The sequence below is a fragment of the Nerophis lumbriciformis genome, linkage group LG12 (genome assembly GCF_033978685.3).
Source record: "Nerophis lumbriciformis linkage group LG12, RoL_Nlum_v2.1, whole genome shotgun sequence".
NCBI classification, from domain to species: domain Eukaryota; kingdom Metazoa; phylum Chordata; class Actinopteri; order Syngnathiformes; family Syngnathidae; genus Nerophis; species Nerophis lumbriciformis.
This window is the reverse complement of record NC_084559.2, coordinates 40,410,646-40,425,123: the sequence shown is the minus strand read 5'-3', so window position 1 is coordinate 40,425,123 and position 14,478 is coordinate 40,410,646. Positions and strand designations below refer to the sequence as shown.

At 44.1% G+C, this 14,478-nt stretch overlaps 1 protein-coding gene across 7 annotated transcripts in view; it reads right to left on the bottom strand.

Moving 5' to 3' along the window:
* LOC133623351 (ADP-ribosylation factor-like protein 15) overlaps nucleotides 1–14,478 on the bottom strand; it is a 314,561-nt gene that overhangs the window by 13,528 nt on the left and 286,555 nt on the right. Inside the window, exon 5 of one of the 7 annotated variants that reach the window (XM_061986570.1) lies at nucleotides 9,164–9,330. The exons of 5 other annotated variants lie outside the window; for them this stretch is intronic. In XM_061986570.1, the coding sequence (XP_061842554.1) occupies nucleotides 9,193–9,330 (138 nt within the window). In that variant the 3' untranslated portion in view covers nucleotides 9,164–9,192. Of the gene's footprint in view, nucleotides 1–9,163; nucleotides 9,331–9,527; nucleotides 9,870–14,478 lie in introns of those variants that run through there. One more of the 7 variants, XM_061986576.2, reaches the window with a different exon arrangement.

The following is a 14,478-nucleotide window of genomic DNA, read 5'->3' as shown; positions in this document are numbered from 1 at the left end:
CTTCTCACTCCATGCAAAGTATCAACCGCCAGACAACAAGATGGCGCCACTTAACATGATAGTTGATTGGCTGTTAGCGTGTCACTCCCACTGATCAGTGATCACTTCCGGTGTTACCAAATCAAATCAACTTTATTTATAAAGCACATTTAAAATTTACCACATGGGTAGCCAAAGTGCTGTACAATGAGCAGGTTAAAAGATAAAACGAGTACCGAGCAAACACAACACACCACAAACAGAACACGATAAAAAATAAATAATTAAAATAGAATTAATAAAAACATAAAAACATAAAAACAGGATCACAGCAGGTGTATTATGGGGCGCCATTGCAGGATGGATATCACTCAGTGTTAAAAGCCATGGAATAAAAGTATGTTTTTAAGAGAGATTTAAAAACAGGAAGAGAGGAGGCTTGTCTAACACTCAGGGGTAGGTCGTTCCAGAGCTTGGGAGCAGCAACGGCGAAAGCTCTGTCACCTCTAAGCTTCAGCCTTGTGTCAGGGACCGTCAACAGCAGCTGATCGGCTGATCTTAAGGATCGGGTGGGGCAGTAAGGCTGAAGGAGGTCGGAGAGATAGGTTGGCGCGAGGTTGTTTAGACATTTAAAAACAAATAAAAGGAGTTTAAAATGTATTCAGTAACGCACAGGGAGCCAGTGAAGGGACGCTAAAATAGGGGTGATGTGCTCACGTCTGCGGGTCTGTGTTAGCAGACGAGCAGCAGAGTTCTGCACGAGCTACAGGCGGGCGAGGGAGGCCTGGCTAATGCCTACATACAGGGCATTACAATAATCAAGACGAGTCGAGATAAAAGCGTGGATTAATTTCTCGAGATCATGTCTTGATAGAAGCGGTTTCACTTTCGCTATTTGGCGTAATTGATAAAAGCTTTTTTGAACGACGCTGCTGATTTGTTTTTCGAATTTAAAATCTGAGTCGAACTTTACCCCCAGGTTTGTGACAGAGTCGCTGAGATACGGGGTCAGAGTGCCGAGGTCAACGTTGGGGGAGGGAGAGCGACTTGGACCGAACAACATAACTTCTGTTTTATCTTCATTTAGGCTCAGGAAGTTAGCTGAAAGCCAGACTTTGATGTCGTGCAGGCAGTCAATAAGACGTTGAACCGTGTTATTTTGTGCCATGGGAAAATAAATCTGGCAATCATCGGCATAAAAATGAAATGCAATACTGTACTTCCTAAAAATAGAACCAAGGGGGAGAAGGTAAAGCGCAAATAAAATTGGGGCAAGGATTGAGACCTGGGGGACCCCATGTGGTAAAGGAGCTGTGGACGACATAAAACTGTCTACTTTTACACAAAAACTCCTGTCGGTTAGGTACGACCGGAACCAGTTGAGGGCGGCGCCCTTAATGCCCACACAGTTCTCAAGACGAGTGATTAAGGTGGCGTGGTCGACGGTGTCGAACGCAGCAGACAGATCTAAAAGCACCAGGACAACATATTTACCAGAATCAGTGGACAGGAGGATATCGTTAAAAACTTTTAGAAGCGCTGACTCTGTGCTGTGGAGGGCTTTAAAACCGGACTGGAACAGCTCAGTGATACCATTATCCTCTAAGAAGGGCAACAACTGACTGTAGACAACCTTCTCTAATATTTTGGAAATGTATGGAAGATTAGAGATAGGTCTGAAGTTAGAGAGGAGAGAGGGGTCGAGGCTGGGTTTTTTAAGTAGAGGTCGTACCACTGCATGTTTAAACTCTACTGGAACTATTCCAGAAGAGAGGCTACTATTGATAATGTTAAGGACACTTGATCCAATAGTAGCAAGTACCTCCTTAAACAGGCGAGGTGGGAGGGCATCTGCAGGAGAACCAGAGGGCTTCATATGACTAACTGTGTCACTTAAAAAAGAAAAGGACACCGGCTCAAACTGATGGAAAACAGAAGAGAAATGCAGGGGAACAGAAGGATCATATGAAGGCTGAGATAGACTGGCTCTAGTTGACACAATTTTGTCAGTGAAAAAATGGAGACAATTTTCACAGAATTCAAAAGAAGCATCAAAACCAGCAGATTTGGGAGCATCAATGACAGTGTTAATAGTTTTAAACAGAACTCTGGGGTTGTTACAGTTAGAAGATGTAATCTGAGATAGATATATATTCATTTCTGCTTTTACAGTCATCTGAAAGGAAAACAGGCTTTCTTTAAAAATGGCAAAGGACACATGCAGCCTGTCTTTTTTCCATTTTCTCTCTGCTCTAATACATACGCGCCTGGCAGCCCGAGTGACGTCATTCAACCAGGGCTGAGGCGTGGCTTTGTTCATGCAACCAACTTGCTTCGCAACTTCCGCTTTTGTCCAACATAGAAGGAAAAAAAAATATCAAACGCATTTTTTATTGATATCGATTACAGGTCTATCACAATAAATATTATCGCTCAGCCTTAATTCCCTCCACATATTTAAAATAATAAGCCCCACTATGAACTGGACTCTCACATTATTAACCGTATCCACTCGGTATCCATTGCACCGGTCGCCCAGTCGGGGGTCCCCACATCTGCGGTCCCTTCCAGGGTTTCTCATTGTGCCCATTGGATTTACTTTTTTCTTGATCTGATCCGAGGTTGTCGTTGTGGCTTGTGCACCCCTTTGAAACATTTGTGATTAAGGGATAATTGTAATTAAGGGCCACTCTTCATTTTATCAAATTTTCATCATTTCATATTTTTTCCTCCTCTTTGTTATACCGACCAACATTTTTTTGTAAGCTATTATTTGATTCGCATTTATTTTTCTATGAATTGATCTTGAAATGTGCTGTGTAACAACGGTCCACTTGTAAAGCAACAATGGCAAAAACTTTATAAAAAATTACAATAATACAATAAAATGTTACTGAATCAAATGCAATTTTTTCTGACCTTTTTCACTGACAATTAGATTTTTTTTTAGCTGGAAGGCTAAAATGTGTCATGTGTCATGGTCTTAATGCACAATCAGGTGGCATTAGGTTAACAATGGAGGCTGTAGGAGATGAAAATACACTTGCCATAAAGAGAAGAGGAAGTATGTGCGCCAAAACTGAAGGGAAAAAGACGAGGTCTCAGTTCACGGGTGAAAGTGGGGAGGCCACCATGGAGCCAAGCCACAGTTGTTAACCCGTCAGTCGGCATTGGCGAGTCTATGGAATTAACACAGTACAAAAAGTGAAGATTTACTGTCCTGTTCCACTCTGGTGGGACCGAGGGTCTCCCTCAGGATGGCAGGTTCAAAGTGAGCCACTGATGCTACACTTTCCCTTCAAAGCCTCTGCCAGATCAGAGCCGTCCTCCAAGGTGCTGTAAATCTGAGATGGGCTGCACAGGAGACATTCTCGCTGACCTGTGCGCCACGCAACAAGGCAATTGCACTTCAGGGCCGACACGGTGATAATGTGCTTTCCATATAGGCATCTGCCTGGGAAGTATACCTTCAATCAGGAATACTTTCTATTCATGTATTTGATATTTAAATTTTTTACAGTAGACCCACTATTGTTTTTCCAAATGTAGCTTTGATGCTAATGAGCTGGGTTTGTCCATGCCCTTTGGAGGCTCCACATTTTTGCTGTCCTTCGACGGGTTCATACTTTGTCCATTTTCAGATTCTTACTTCTTTTATTTACAGTGGGATAGTTTGAAGCAAAGAGGTACAATTCCCGCATGGCCACGGGGGAAAGGGAGGCACCTTGCCACTCACGGCTACCCCCAATATATCGGACTACTGCTTGGTCCCAAGAACAGATTTATAAACATTAGAATATCGTGTTCTTTTCAAATGTGAAATTAATATGTGATATAAACCTATTGCATACAATCTGAAATATGTTATAATTTTGATGATCATGGCTTCGTTTTTGAGGTTTTCATAGACCGTAAGCCATAATATAATCATCAAAATCAGTATTGAATTATCTTGAGTTGCATGTTATGAGCGATATATCACTTTCACCTTGTAATGCTAATTTCTAGTACAGACAAATCTTTGCAAGATATTATAATTTTTAGAGTTTCAGTTGCACTCCTTAGGAAGGGCGGTTTGTCCTTGTCACATTTGATGACAACGGCTCTTTGATTGATTGATTGATTGATTGATTGATTGAGACTTTTATTAGTAGGTTGCACAGTGAAGTACATATTCCGTACAATTGACCACTAAATGGTAACACCCGAATAAGTTTTTCAACTTGTTTAAGTCGGGGTCCACTTAAATTGATTCATGATGAAGATATATACTATCAGATATAAACTATCACCATAATACAGTCATCACACAAGATAATCAAATTGAATTATTTACATTATTTACAATCTGGGGTGTGGAGGGGGGTGGGGGGGGGGGTGGGGGTTAGGTTTGGTTGTTATCATCAGTCATCAACAATTGAGAACAGAGAAATGGATATTGGAACAGTGTAGGTCTGACTTGGTAGGATATGGACAGCAAGTAGTGGGCAGATAGAGAGAGAGAGAGAGAAGAGAGAGAGAGAGAGAGAGAGAGAGAGAGAGAGAGAGAGAGAGAGAGAGAGAGAGAGAGAGAGAGAGAGAGAGAGAGAGAGAGAGATCAGAAGGCATAAGAAAAAGTATCTGCATTTGATTGTTTACATTTGATTATCAACAATCCGGGGAGGGTGTTAGTTTAGGGTTGTAGCTGCCTGGAGGTGAACTTTTATTGCGGTTTTGAAGGAGGATAGAGATGCACTTTCTTTTATACCTGTTGGGAGCGCATTCCACATTGATGTGGCATAGAAGGAGAATGAGTTAAGACCTTTGTTAGTTCGGAATCTGGGTTTAACGTGGTTAGTGGAGCTCCCCTGGTGTTGTGGTTATGGCGGTCATTTACGTTAAGGAAGTAGTTTGACGTGTACTTCGGTATCAGGGAGGTGTAGCGGATTTTATAGACTAGGCTCAGTGCAAGTTGTTTTACTCTGTCCTCCACCCTGAGCCAGCCCACTTTGGAGAAGTGGGTAGGAGTGAGGTGGGATCTGGGGTGGAGGTCTGGAAGTAATCTGACTAGCTTGTTCTGGGATGTTTGGAGTTTAGATTTGAGGGTTTTGGAGGTGCTAGGGTACCAGGAGGTGCATGCGTAATTGAAAAAGGGTTGAACGAGAGTTCCCGCCAGAATCCTCACTGCAAACGTCATCATTCTTCACCAAAATAGACGGTCCCGAAAGGAAATAGTAGATGAACAAGTAAAAAACAGGTGAAGATAGGGCTCTGCGATATTGCTGGAAACTGTACCACAATATAAGTGTTTAATATCGATGGTTATTGAAATGTTCCATGACCTATGGATAATAAGGACCAGGAGAAAAAAAATATTAAATGTAAACTTTTTAGTATAAAATGTAGACTTTCTCTGATTATAATCTCCTCAGTTATCAAGGCGGAGAGGAAAGGAAATGTCAATACAAGCGTGGAAAACACTAAATGTAAACAACATTATGAAAAACACATTGAACACTTAACTATACCCTCTTAAAATGAAGGTGCAAAAATAGGAATTAGGTAAAAAAAAAAGCTTAATAATTTGCAACAGAATAGTGCAAAGTGTGAAAATGTAAACTATAAGGAAACCTGAGAAGAAGTATTTTCTGCAGCTGTGCTCTAAAGGGTGAGCACACCCAAGGTGGTGTGGTATTACCGGTCTTGGTGGGGACATAAATGGAAAAACTGCAGCAAAGTTTTTTTTAATGGTAAAAAAAAAAACTAGCAGCCCACTAGCCATCATTCAATATGATAACCTACTCAGTGGCCTAGTGGTTAGAGTGTCCGCCCTGAGATCGGTAGGTTGTAAGTTCAAACCCCGGCCGAGTCATACCAAAGACTATAACAATGGGACCCATTACCTCCCTGCTTGGCACTCAGCATCAAGGGTTGGATTTGGGGGTTAAATCACCAAAATGATTCCCGGGCGCGGCCACCCCTCACCTCCCAGGGGGTGATCAAGGGTGATGGGTCATATGCAGAGAATAATTTCGCCACACCTAATGTGTGTGTGACAATCATTGGCACTTTAACTTTAACTATTTTTTTTATGGATAACTTGCTTTGAAATCGTAACTCATGCAGATATTTAAGTATTTATTTTTATTTTAACCAAAACATATTTTAGAATGTATGATCATATAATATTTAGTTGCATTAATAGATAATATCAATGTTTAAAAGATATGCAATTGCATGCAGTATATGTATTTTTTATGTGAAAATGGAAAGAAAAAAATACATCAAGTAAGACAAGATTAGGGATGGCCCGATCCGATATTTGGATCGGATCGGCCGCCGATATTTGCCAAACAATGCGTATCGGCAAGGCATGGGAAAATGCCGATCCAGATCCAGTTAAAAAAAAATCCGGTCCGTGTTTTCCAACGCACCGATTTAAATAATACATTCCACTTTTCTGCTGCTCCCTAATTTCCGTTCCGCATTTTCCAGCACACCTTCAACACATCCACAGGTCTGTGGATTCTCACGCAGTTGGTTTTAGCTGCTGGCATTACACGACAGGCTCTTCTCACTCTTTTCTGTGTCTCCCTCTCACAGACAGCAAGCGCACCTTCTTACACACGTCACATACTGTCACGTCATACGTCACATATGTATACGTCCTCCCCGAGCAGAGAGGTAGCAGCATGGCTAACGTTAGCTGTGATGCTAGCGCAGCCGTGTGACCAACGTTCTCTCTAAGGTGCGCGCCTGTGCAATTCCGCACTGTTCAAGCGTCCTCTGCGCATAGCAATTATATGCCACGCACAAAATCAAATAAGAAAATAAGCGCATAACAATTTTCGACACACGGACATGACAGAGAAAACAGTTTTCGTCATCATTGTTCAAATATTGTAACGTCTGTCGAGACGCTTATCTCCATTCGGTGCCACACGCCCACACCATCAAAATGCAGAGGCAAAAATTTCCACATCAACACCGTATGAAAAAATTAGTGATTTTTTTAGTTGTGATTTCCTTCTCTGCATGAAAGTTTAAAAGTAGCATATATTAATGCAGTATGAAGAAAAATGTTTTAATGTAGACATGCAAGCCTTGAAAGAAAATTTTGAAAATCGAGACTACATTTCCTGCAAATGAGTGCATTTCTACCCTATATTTTAACATTAGATTTATTCTCATATCAAACTCTTTCGGCTGTCTTTTTGTCACTTACATCCGGCGCCCCCCTCCACACCCCGGATTATAAATAATGTAAATAATTCAATGTGATTATCTTGCGTGATGACTGTATTATGGTGATAGTATATATCTGATAGTATATATCTGTATCATGAAACAATTTAAGTGGACCCCGACTTAAACAAGTTGAAAAACTTATTGGGGTGTTACCATTTAGTGGTCAATTGTACGGAATATGTACTTCACTGTGCAACCTACTAATAAAAGTCTCAATCAATCAATCAAAACACATAGAATCATCATACTGCTGTGATTATATGCATCAAGTGTTCATTCAAGGCTAAGGCAAAATATCGAGATATATATCGTGTATCGCAATATGGCCTTAAAATATCGCAATATTAAAAAAAGGCCATATCACCCAGCCGTAGTTCAATGATGCCATTTCTGTTTGTCATGTATAATTTTGTCTATTTTGTGTTAATCCTTGAATAAACAGGTCAGTTTCTTGTTACCAACCATTGTGTATTATTCAAACTCCCCTAATTTAGCTGGCTAGTTGTTATCAAGAGTACTAACACCCTTTTCAACATGATTCTGACAACTAAGTAGGCTAAATAACTTTAAACTTTAATACATGCTCGGATAGGCCAGTATCGGTCAGTATCGATATCGGTCAGTATCGGTATCGGATCGGAAGTGCAAAAACAATATCGGTATCGGATCGGAAGTGCAAAAACCTGGATCGGGACATCCCTAGACAAGATAGAGTACTTTATGAACACTAACATACTTTCAGGCTTTTGTGGGCCACATCTAATGATGTGGCGGCCCCGGACCTTGAGTTAGACATGTGGACTACATAAAAAAATGAGATTTAAACAAAAATATGAATTATGTAGTGTAAATTTAAAGTATAATGTTGTTTATATAATTCAGATGCAGTATATTTCAGATAAACTAAGTCTGCAGTTACAATCGGGCAAAGGAAAACATGGTTTTAAAAATGTTTTTTTTATACCAAGTACCACATAAGAAAACACTTGGCTCGCTAAATACCACAATGACAACACTAAATACAGTAGTGTTGTAAACCTAAGTATTCATTAAGTACCACCATAATGACAACACTAAATACAGTAGTGTAGTAGACCTAAGTATTCATTAAGTACCACCATAATGGCAACATTAAAATACAGTAGTGTAGTAGACCTAAGTATTCATTAAGTACCACCATAATGACAACATTAAAATACAGTAGTGTAGTAGACCTAAGTATTCATCAAGCACCACCATAATGACAACATTAAAATATAGTAGTGTAGTAGACCTAAGTATTCATCAAGGACCACCATAATGACAACATTGAAATACAGTATGGTAGTAGACCTAAGTATTCATTAAGTACCACCATAATGACAACATTAAAATACTGTAGTGTAGGAGACCAAAGTATTCATTAATTACCACCATAATAACAACATTAAAGTACAGTAGTGTAGTAGACCTAAGTATTCATTAAGTACCACCATAATGACTAACATTAAAATACAGTAGCGTAGTAGACGTAAGCATTCATCAAGTAGCACCATAATGACAACATTAAAATACAGTAGTGTAGTACACCTAAGTATTTATTATAAACAGGGCAGAGGTTTTATTTATTTTTGACCACTGTAACATTACACACACAGTTTGAACAGTCATACTAGCTGGAGTCACGGCATTACATTACAATATTTAATTGATTATTTGGCGTACCGCTAGTGGTACACATACCACAGTTTGAGAATCCATGAGCTAGAGAATAATTGCCATGAAGTGGTTGATCTGAACAGTCTGCCAGGATGAAGAACCTGCTAAGTGAGCAGAGCTCCATGAAGGAGAACATCTGCTTCTCCCTTCTTCAGCGGGTGAGCTGGCATCTTGCTGGTGCGCCACACGGCAGGGGGCCAACGTGCCAACACCCTGACTAACCTCCTTGGTCTGGAGATCTTCTAAAGGAGACCTGCCATGATGTCCCAGCCCACACAGAGCCCCGTGTCACCCCCACCTTTCTTTCCGCAGGACCCCCCTAGTCGGACCCTCTGGAGGCCCCCATTCATGCACAACCCTGACAGTTGAAAGCTGTGGCAGCCCCCACACTTCAGCACGCGGCGTGGCCATCAAAGTGCTCGCCTTCTGCAACACATTTAAACCATCACGTCTTCACACACTTTCACTATATTGAAAAGACACACACACACACACACACACACACACACACACACACACACACACACACACACACACACACACACACACACACACACACTATTGCCATCACACAGGCCGACGCAGTCATCAGTTGTAACAAGAGCCTTAAACTTAGTTCAGTTTCAGTTTATTTGGAACGATACAATGTAATGCATCACATATTTACACTTGTTTCATTACAGCACGTCCGAAAAGGAGTAGGAAGAAGTTGAGCTTATTTAATCCTACCCTTTTTCATACCATAGCAATTTTATGCCATGTCCTGGTTCTCTGTAACAGAACAGTGAATGCATAAATAACATACCATATTAAGTAAACAAATATTCAATACATAATCTTTATCCACTCCTCTCTGAGCTGCCACCTTACCGTGGTAGAGGAGTTTGCGTGTCCCAATGATCCTAGGAGCTATGTTGTCCGGGGTCTTTATGCCCCCTGGTAGGGTCTCCCAAGACAAACTGGTCCTAGGTGAGGGATCAGACAAAGAGCAGCTCGAAGACCTCCATGACGAATAAAAATATAGGACCCAGATTTCCCTCGCCCGGACACGGGTCACCGGGGCCCCCCTCTGGAGCCAGGCCCGGAGGCGGGACACGATGGCGAGCGCCTGGTGGCCGGGCCTGTCCCCATGGGGCCCGGCCGGGCACAGCCCGAAGAGGCAACGTGGGTCCCCCCCTCCAATGGGCTCACCACCCAAAGCAGGAGCCATAGAGGTCGGGTGCAGTGTGAGCTGGGCAGAAGCCGAGGGCAGGGCACTTGGCGGTCCGATCCTCGGCTACAGAAGCTAGCTCTTGGGACGTGGAACGTCACCTCGCTGGGGGGGAAGGAGCCTGAGCTAGTGCGCGAGGTCGAGAAGTTCCGGCTAGATATAGTCGGACTCACTTCGACGCACAGCAAGGGCTCTGGAACCAGTTCTCTCGAGAGGGGCTGGACTCTCTTCAAACTCTGGCGTTGCCGGCAATGAGAGGCGACGGGCTGGGGTGGCAATTCTTGTTGCCCCCCCAGCTCAGAGCCTGCACGTTGGAGTTCAACCCGGTGGACGAGAGGGTAGCTTCCCTCCGCCTTCGGGTGGGGGAACGGGTCCTGACTGTGGTTTGCGCTTACGCGCCAACGGCAGCTCAGAGTACCCACCCTTTTTGGATTCGCTCGAGGGAGTACTTGAGAGTGCTCCCCCGGGTGATTCCCTCGTTCTACTGGGGGACTTCAATGCTCATGTTGGCAGCGACAGTGAAACCTGGAGAGGCGTGATTGGGAAGAATGGCCGACCGAATCTGAACCCGAGTGGTGTTTTGTTATTGGACTTTTGTGCCCGTCACAGATTGTCCATAATGAACACCATGTTCAAACATAAGGGTGTCCATATGTGCACTTGGCACCAGGACACCCTAGGCCGCAGTTCCATGATCGACTTTGTAGTTGTTTCAACGGATTTGCGGCCTCATGTTTTGGACACTCGGGTGAAGAGAGGGGCGGAGCTTTCGACCGATCAACACCTGGTGGTGAGTTGGCTGCGATGGTGGGGGAGGATGCCGGACAGACCTGGCAGGCCCAAACGCATTGTGAGGGTTTGCTGGGAACGTCTGGCAGAGTCTCCTGTCAGAGAGAGTTTCAATTCCCACCTCCGGAAGAACTTTGAACATGTCACGAGGGAGGTGCTGGACATTGAGTCCGAGTGGACCATGTTCCGCGCCTCTATTGTCGAGGCAGCTGATTGGAGCTGTGGCCGCAAGGTAGTTGGTGCCTGTCGTGGCGGTAATCCTAGAACCCGTTGGTGGACACCGGCGGTGAGGGATGCCGTCAAGCTGAAGAAGGAGTCCTATCGGGTTCTTTTGGCTCATAGGACTCCTGAGGCAGCGGACATGTACCGACAGGCCAAGCGGTGTGCGGCTTCAGCGGTTGCGGAGGCAAAAACTCGGACATGGGAGGAGTTCGGTGAAGCCATGGAAAACGACTTCCGGACGGCTTCGAAGCAATTCTGGACCACCATTCGCCGCCTCAGGAAGGGGAAGCAGTGCACTATCAACACCGTGTATGGTGAGGATGGTGTTCTGCTGACCTCGACTGCGGATGTTGTGGATCGGTGGAGAGAATACTTCGAAGACCTCCTCAATCCCACCAACACGTCTTCCTATGAGGAAGCAGTGCCTGGGGAATCTGTGGTGGGCTCTTCTATTTCTGGGGCTGAGGTTGCTGAGGTAGTTAAAAAGCTCCTCGGTGGCAGGGCCCCGGGGGTGGATGAGATCCGCCCGGAGTTCCTTAAGGCTCTGGATGCTGTGGGGCTGTCTTGGTTGACAAGACTCTGCAGCATCGCGTGGACATCGGGGGCAGTACCTCAGGATTGGCAGACCGGGGTGGTGGTTCCTCTCTTTAAGAAGGGGAACCGGAGGGTGTGTTCTAACTATCGTGGGATCGCACTCCTCAGCCTTCCCGGTAAGGTCTATTCAGGTGTACTGGAGAAGAGGCTACGCCGGATAGTCGAACCTCGGATTCAGGAGGAACAGTGTGGTTTTCGTCCTGGTCGTGGAACTGTGGACCAGCTCTATACTCTCGGCAGGGTCCTTGAGGGTGCATGGGAGTTTGCCCAACCAGTCTACATGTGCTTTGTGGACTTGGAGAAGGCATTCGACCGTGTCCCTCGGGAAGTCCTGTGGGGAGTGCTCAGAGAGTATGGGGTCTCGGACTGTCTGATTTTGGCGGTCCGCTCCCTGTATGATCAGTGTCAGAGCTTGGTCCGCATTGCCGGCAGTAAGTCGGACACGTTTCCAGTGAGGGTTGGACTCCGCCAAGGCTGCTGATTCTGTTCATAACTTTTATGGACAGAATTTCTAGGCGCAGTCAAGGCGTTGAGGGGATCCGGTTTGGTGGCTGCAGGATTAGGTCTCTGCTTTTTGCAGATGATGTGGTCCTGATGGCTTCATCTGGCCAGGATCTTCAGCTCTCGCTGGATCGGTTCGCAGCCGAGTGTGAAACGACTGGGATGAGAATCAGCACCTCCAAGTCCGAGTCCATGGTTTTCGCCCGGAAAAGGGTGGAGTGCCATCTCCGGGTTGGGGAGGAGACCCTGCCCCAAGTGGAGGAGTTCAAGTACCTCGGAGTCTTGTTCACGAGTGAGGGAAGAGTGAATCGTGAGATCGACAGGCGGATCGGTGCGGCATCTTCAGTAATGCGGACGCTGTATTGATCCGTTGTGGTGAAGAAGGAGCTGAGCCGTAAGGCAAAGCTCTCAATTTACCGGTCGATCTACGTTCCCATCCTCACCTATGGTCATGAGCTTTGGGTTATGACCGAAAGGACAAGATCACGGGTACAAGCGGCCGAAATGAGTTTCCTCCGCCGGGTGGCAGGGCTCTCCCTTAGAGATAGGGTGAGAAGCTCTGTCATCCGGGGGGAGCTCAAAGTAAAGCCGCTGCTCCTCCACATCGAGAGGAGCCAGATGAGGTGGTTCGGGTATCTGGTCAGGATGCCACCCGATCGCCTCCCTCGGGAGGTGTTTAGGGCATGTCCGACCGGTAGGAGGCCACGGGGAAGACCCAGGACACGTTGGGAAGACTATGTCTCCCGGCTGGCCTGGGAACGCCTCGGGATCCCCCGGGAGGGGCTGGACGAAGTGGCTGGGGAGAGGGAAGTCTGGGATTCCCTGCTTAGGCTGCTGCCCCCGCGACCCGACCTCAGATAAGCGGAAGAAAATGGATGGATGGATGGATGGAATCTTTATCCAACAAAAAAAAAGAAAAGGGTTCAATATGTTCATCATAATTCTTGTTCTGTGTACTTTGTGAAGAAGTTTGAACAGTCTCTTCAACTGAATTATAATGGTGCTTTGTGTGATTTAATTCCACATACGATGAATATGAGTCGCTGAGTAGATGATTTGGAACGTTTACTTTCAAGGAATCCAGAAATATTTTTCACGTGCGATACAGTACCGACACTGGAGCCAGAGCCAGGAGTATTGGCTGAGTCCGCTTTTAACTCCATATGATATCAGCACCAATCAAGTACATATTTTTATTATTTTCTTACATCAAGTGAAATTATAACAAACACATTCATGCTGTCTCTAAATCACTAGTTCTCAATTCATTTTTGTCTCGCTCCCCTTAGGGGACAACATTGTTTTAACGACCCCGCCCTACTAAACTGACGTGGAGTGGTATTTTTTTGGGGGGGGGGGGGGGGGGGGGGGGGGGGGGGGGGGCGACACACAGTGGTCACAAAAATTCATGAAGTTGAACGATGCGGACACGTTTGTTACTGGATACTTTCCAAAACGATTCTGCCTTGGAGACTTTGTATATGTAAGTAATATGCAACTATAATTATTTGATACTTGTTTATTAAAAAAAATCATTCACATCAGAATTGTGATTCTTATTTAATCCGATTCTGAATCGATTTATAATATTCAAGTTTTATAAAAAAAAAACTAAACAATTTAAGCTGTCTCCGCGCTTATTCACCGCACCTTAACATTCATACAAAGGATGTTTTGTAATCTGTTGTGAAAATGTTTTACTATCATTTTCAAAACAAATACTATATTGCGAGAATCGGTTTGAATTGAGAATTGATTCTGAATGGAATCGTCACCCCAAGAATCTGAATCGAACTGCAGGACACGCTGCAGGACTGCTTGAATCGGACATTTTACATGCAAACTGATATCAACCGTTACTTGTTTTGTTTGGGCTGACATTAGACCTATATCAATATCAACTAGTAACTTACTTCCTTAATAATTGTGCTTAATAGAATGTAATCTGGGTATTACTGTATTAGAATGAATTTGACATCTGAAAACGCGCTTGTATTGGAGCTTATGTCTCACATTTTACATGCAAGTTGATATCATCCGACACTTGTTTTGTTTTGCTGATATCAGATTGGTACAACCCTATCCAGAACCCATCACTAACATTACAAACTCTATTTTTATACAAGTGGAAATCATCAAATCAAAGGTGCATAAAAACTAAGGGTACGAATCTTTGGCTATACTTAAACCATTTGATCCAATTCATATTTCTCGGGTAACGATTCGAATCAGAATTGATTCTTGAATCAACACGGTTC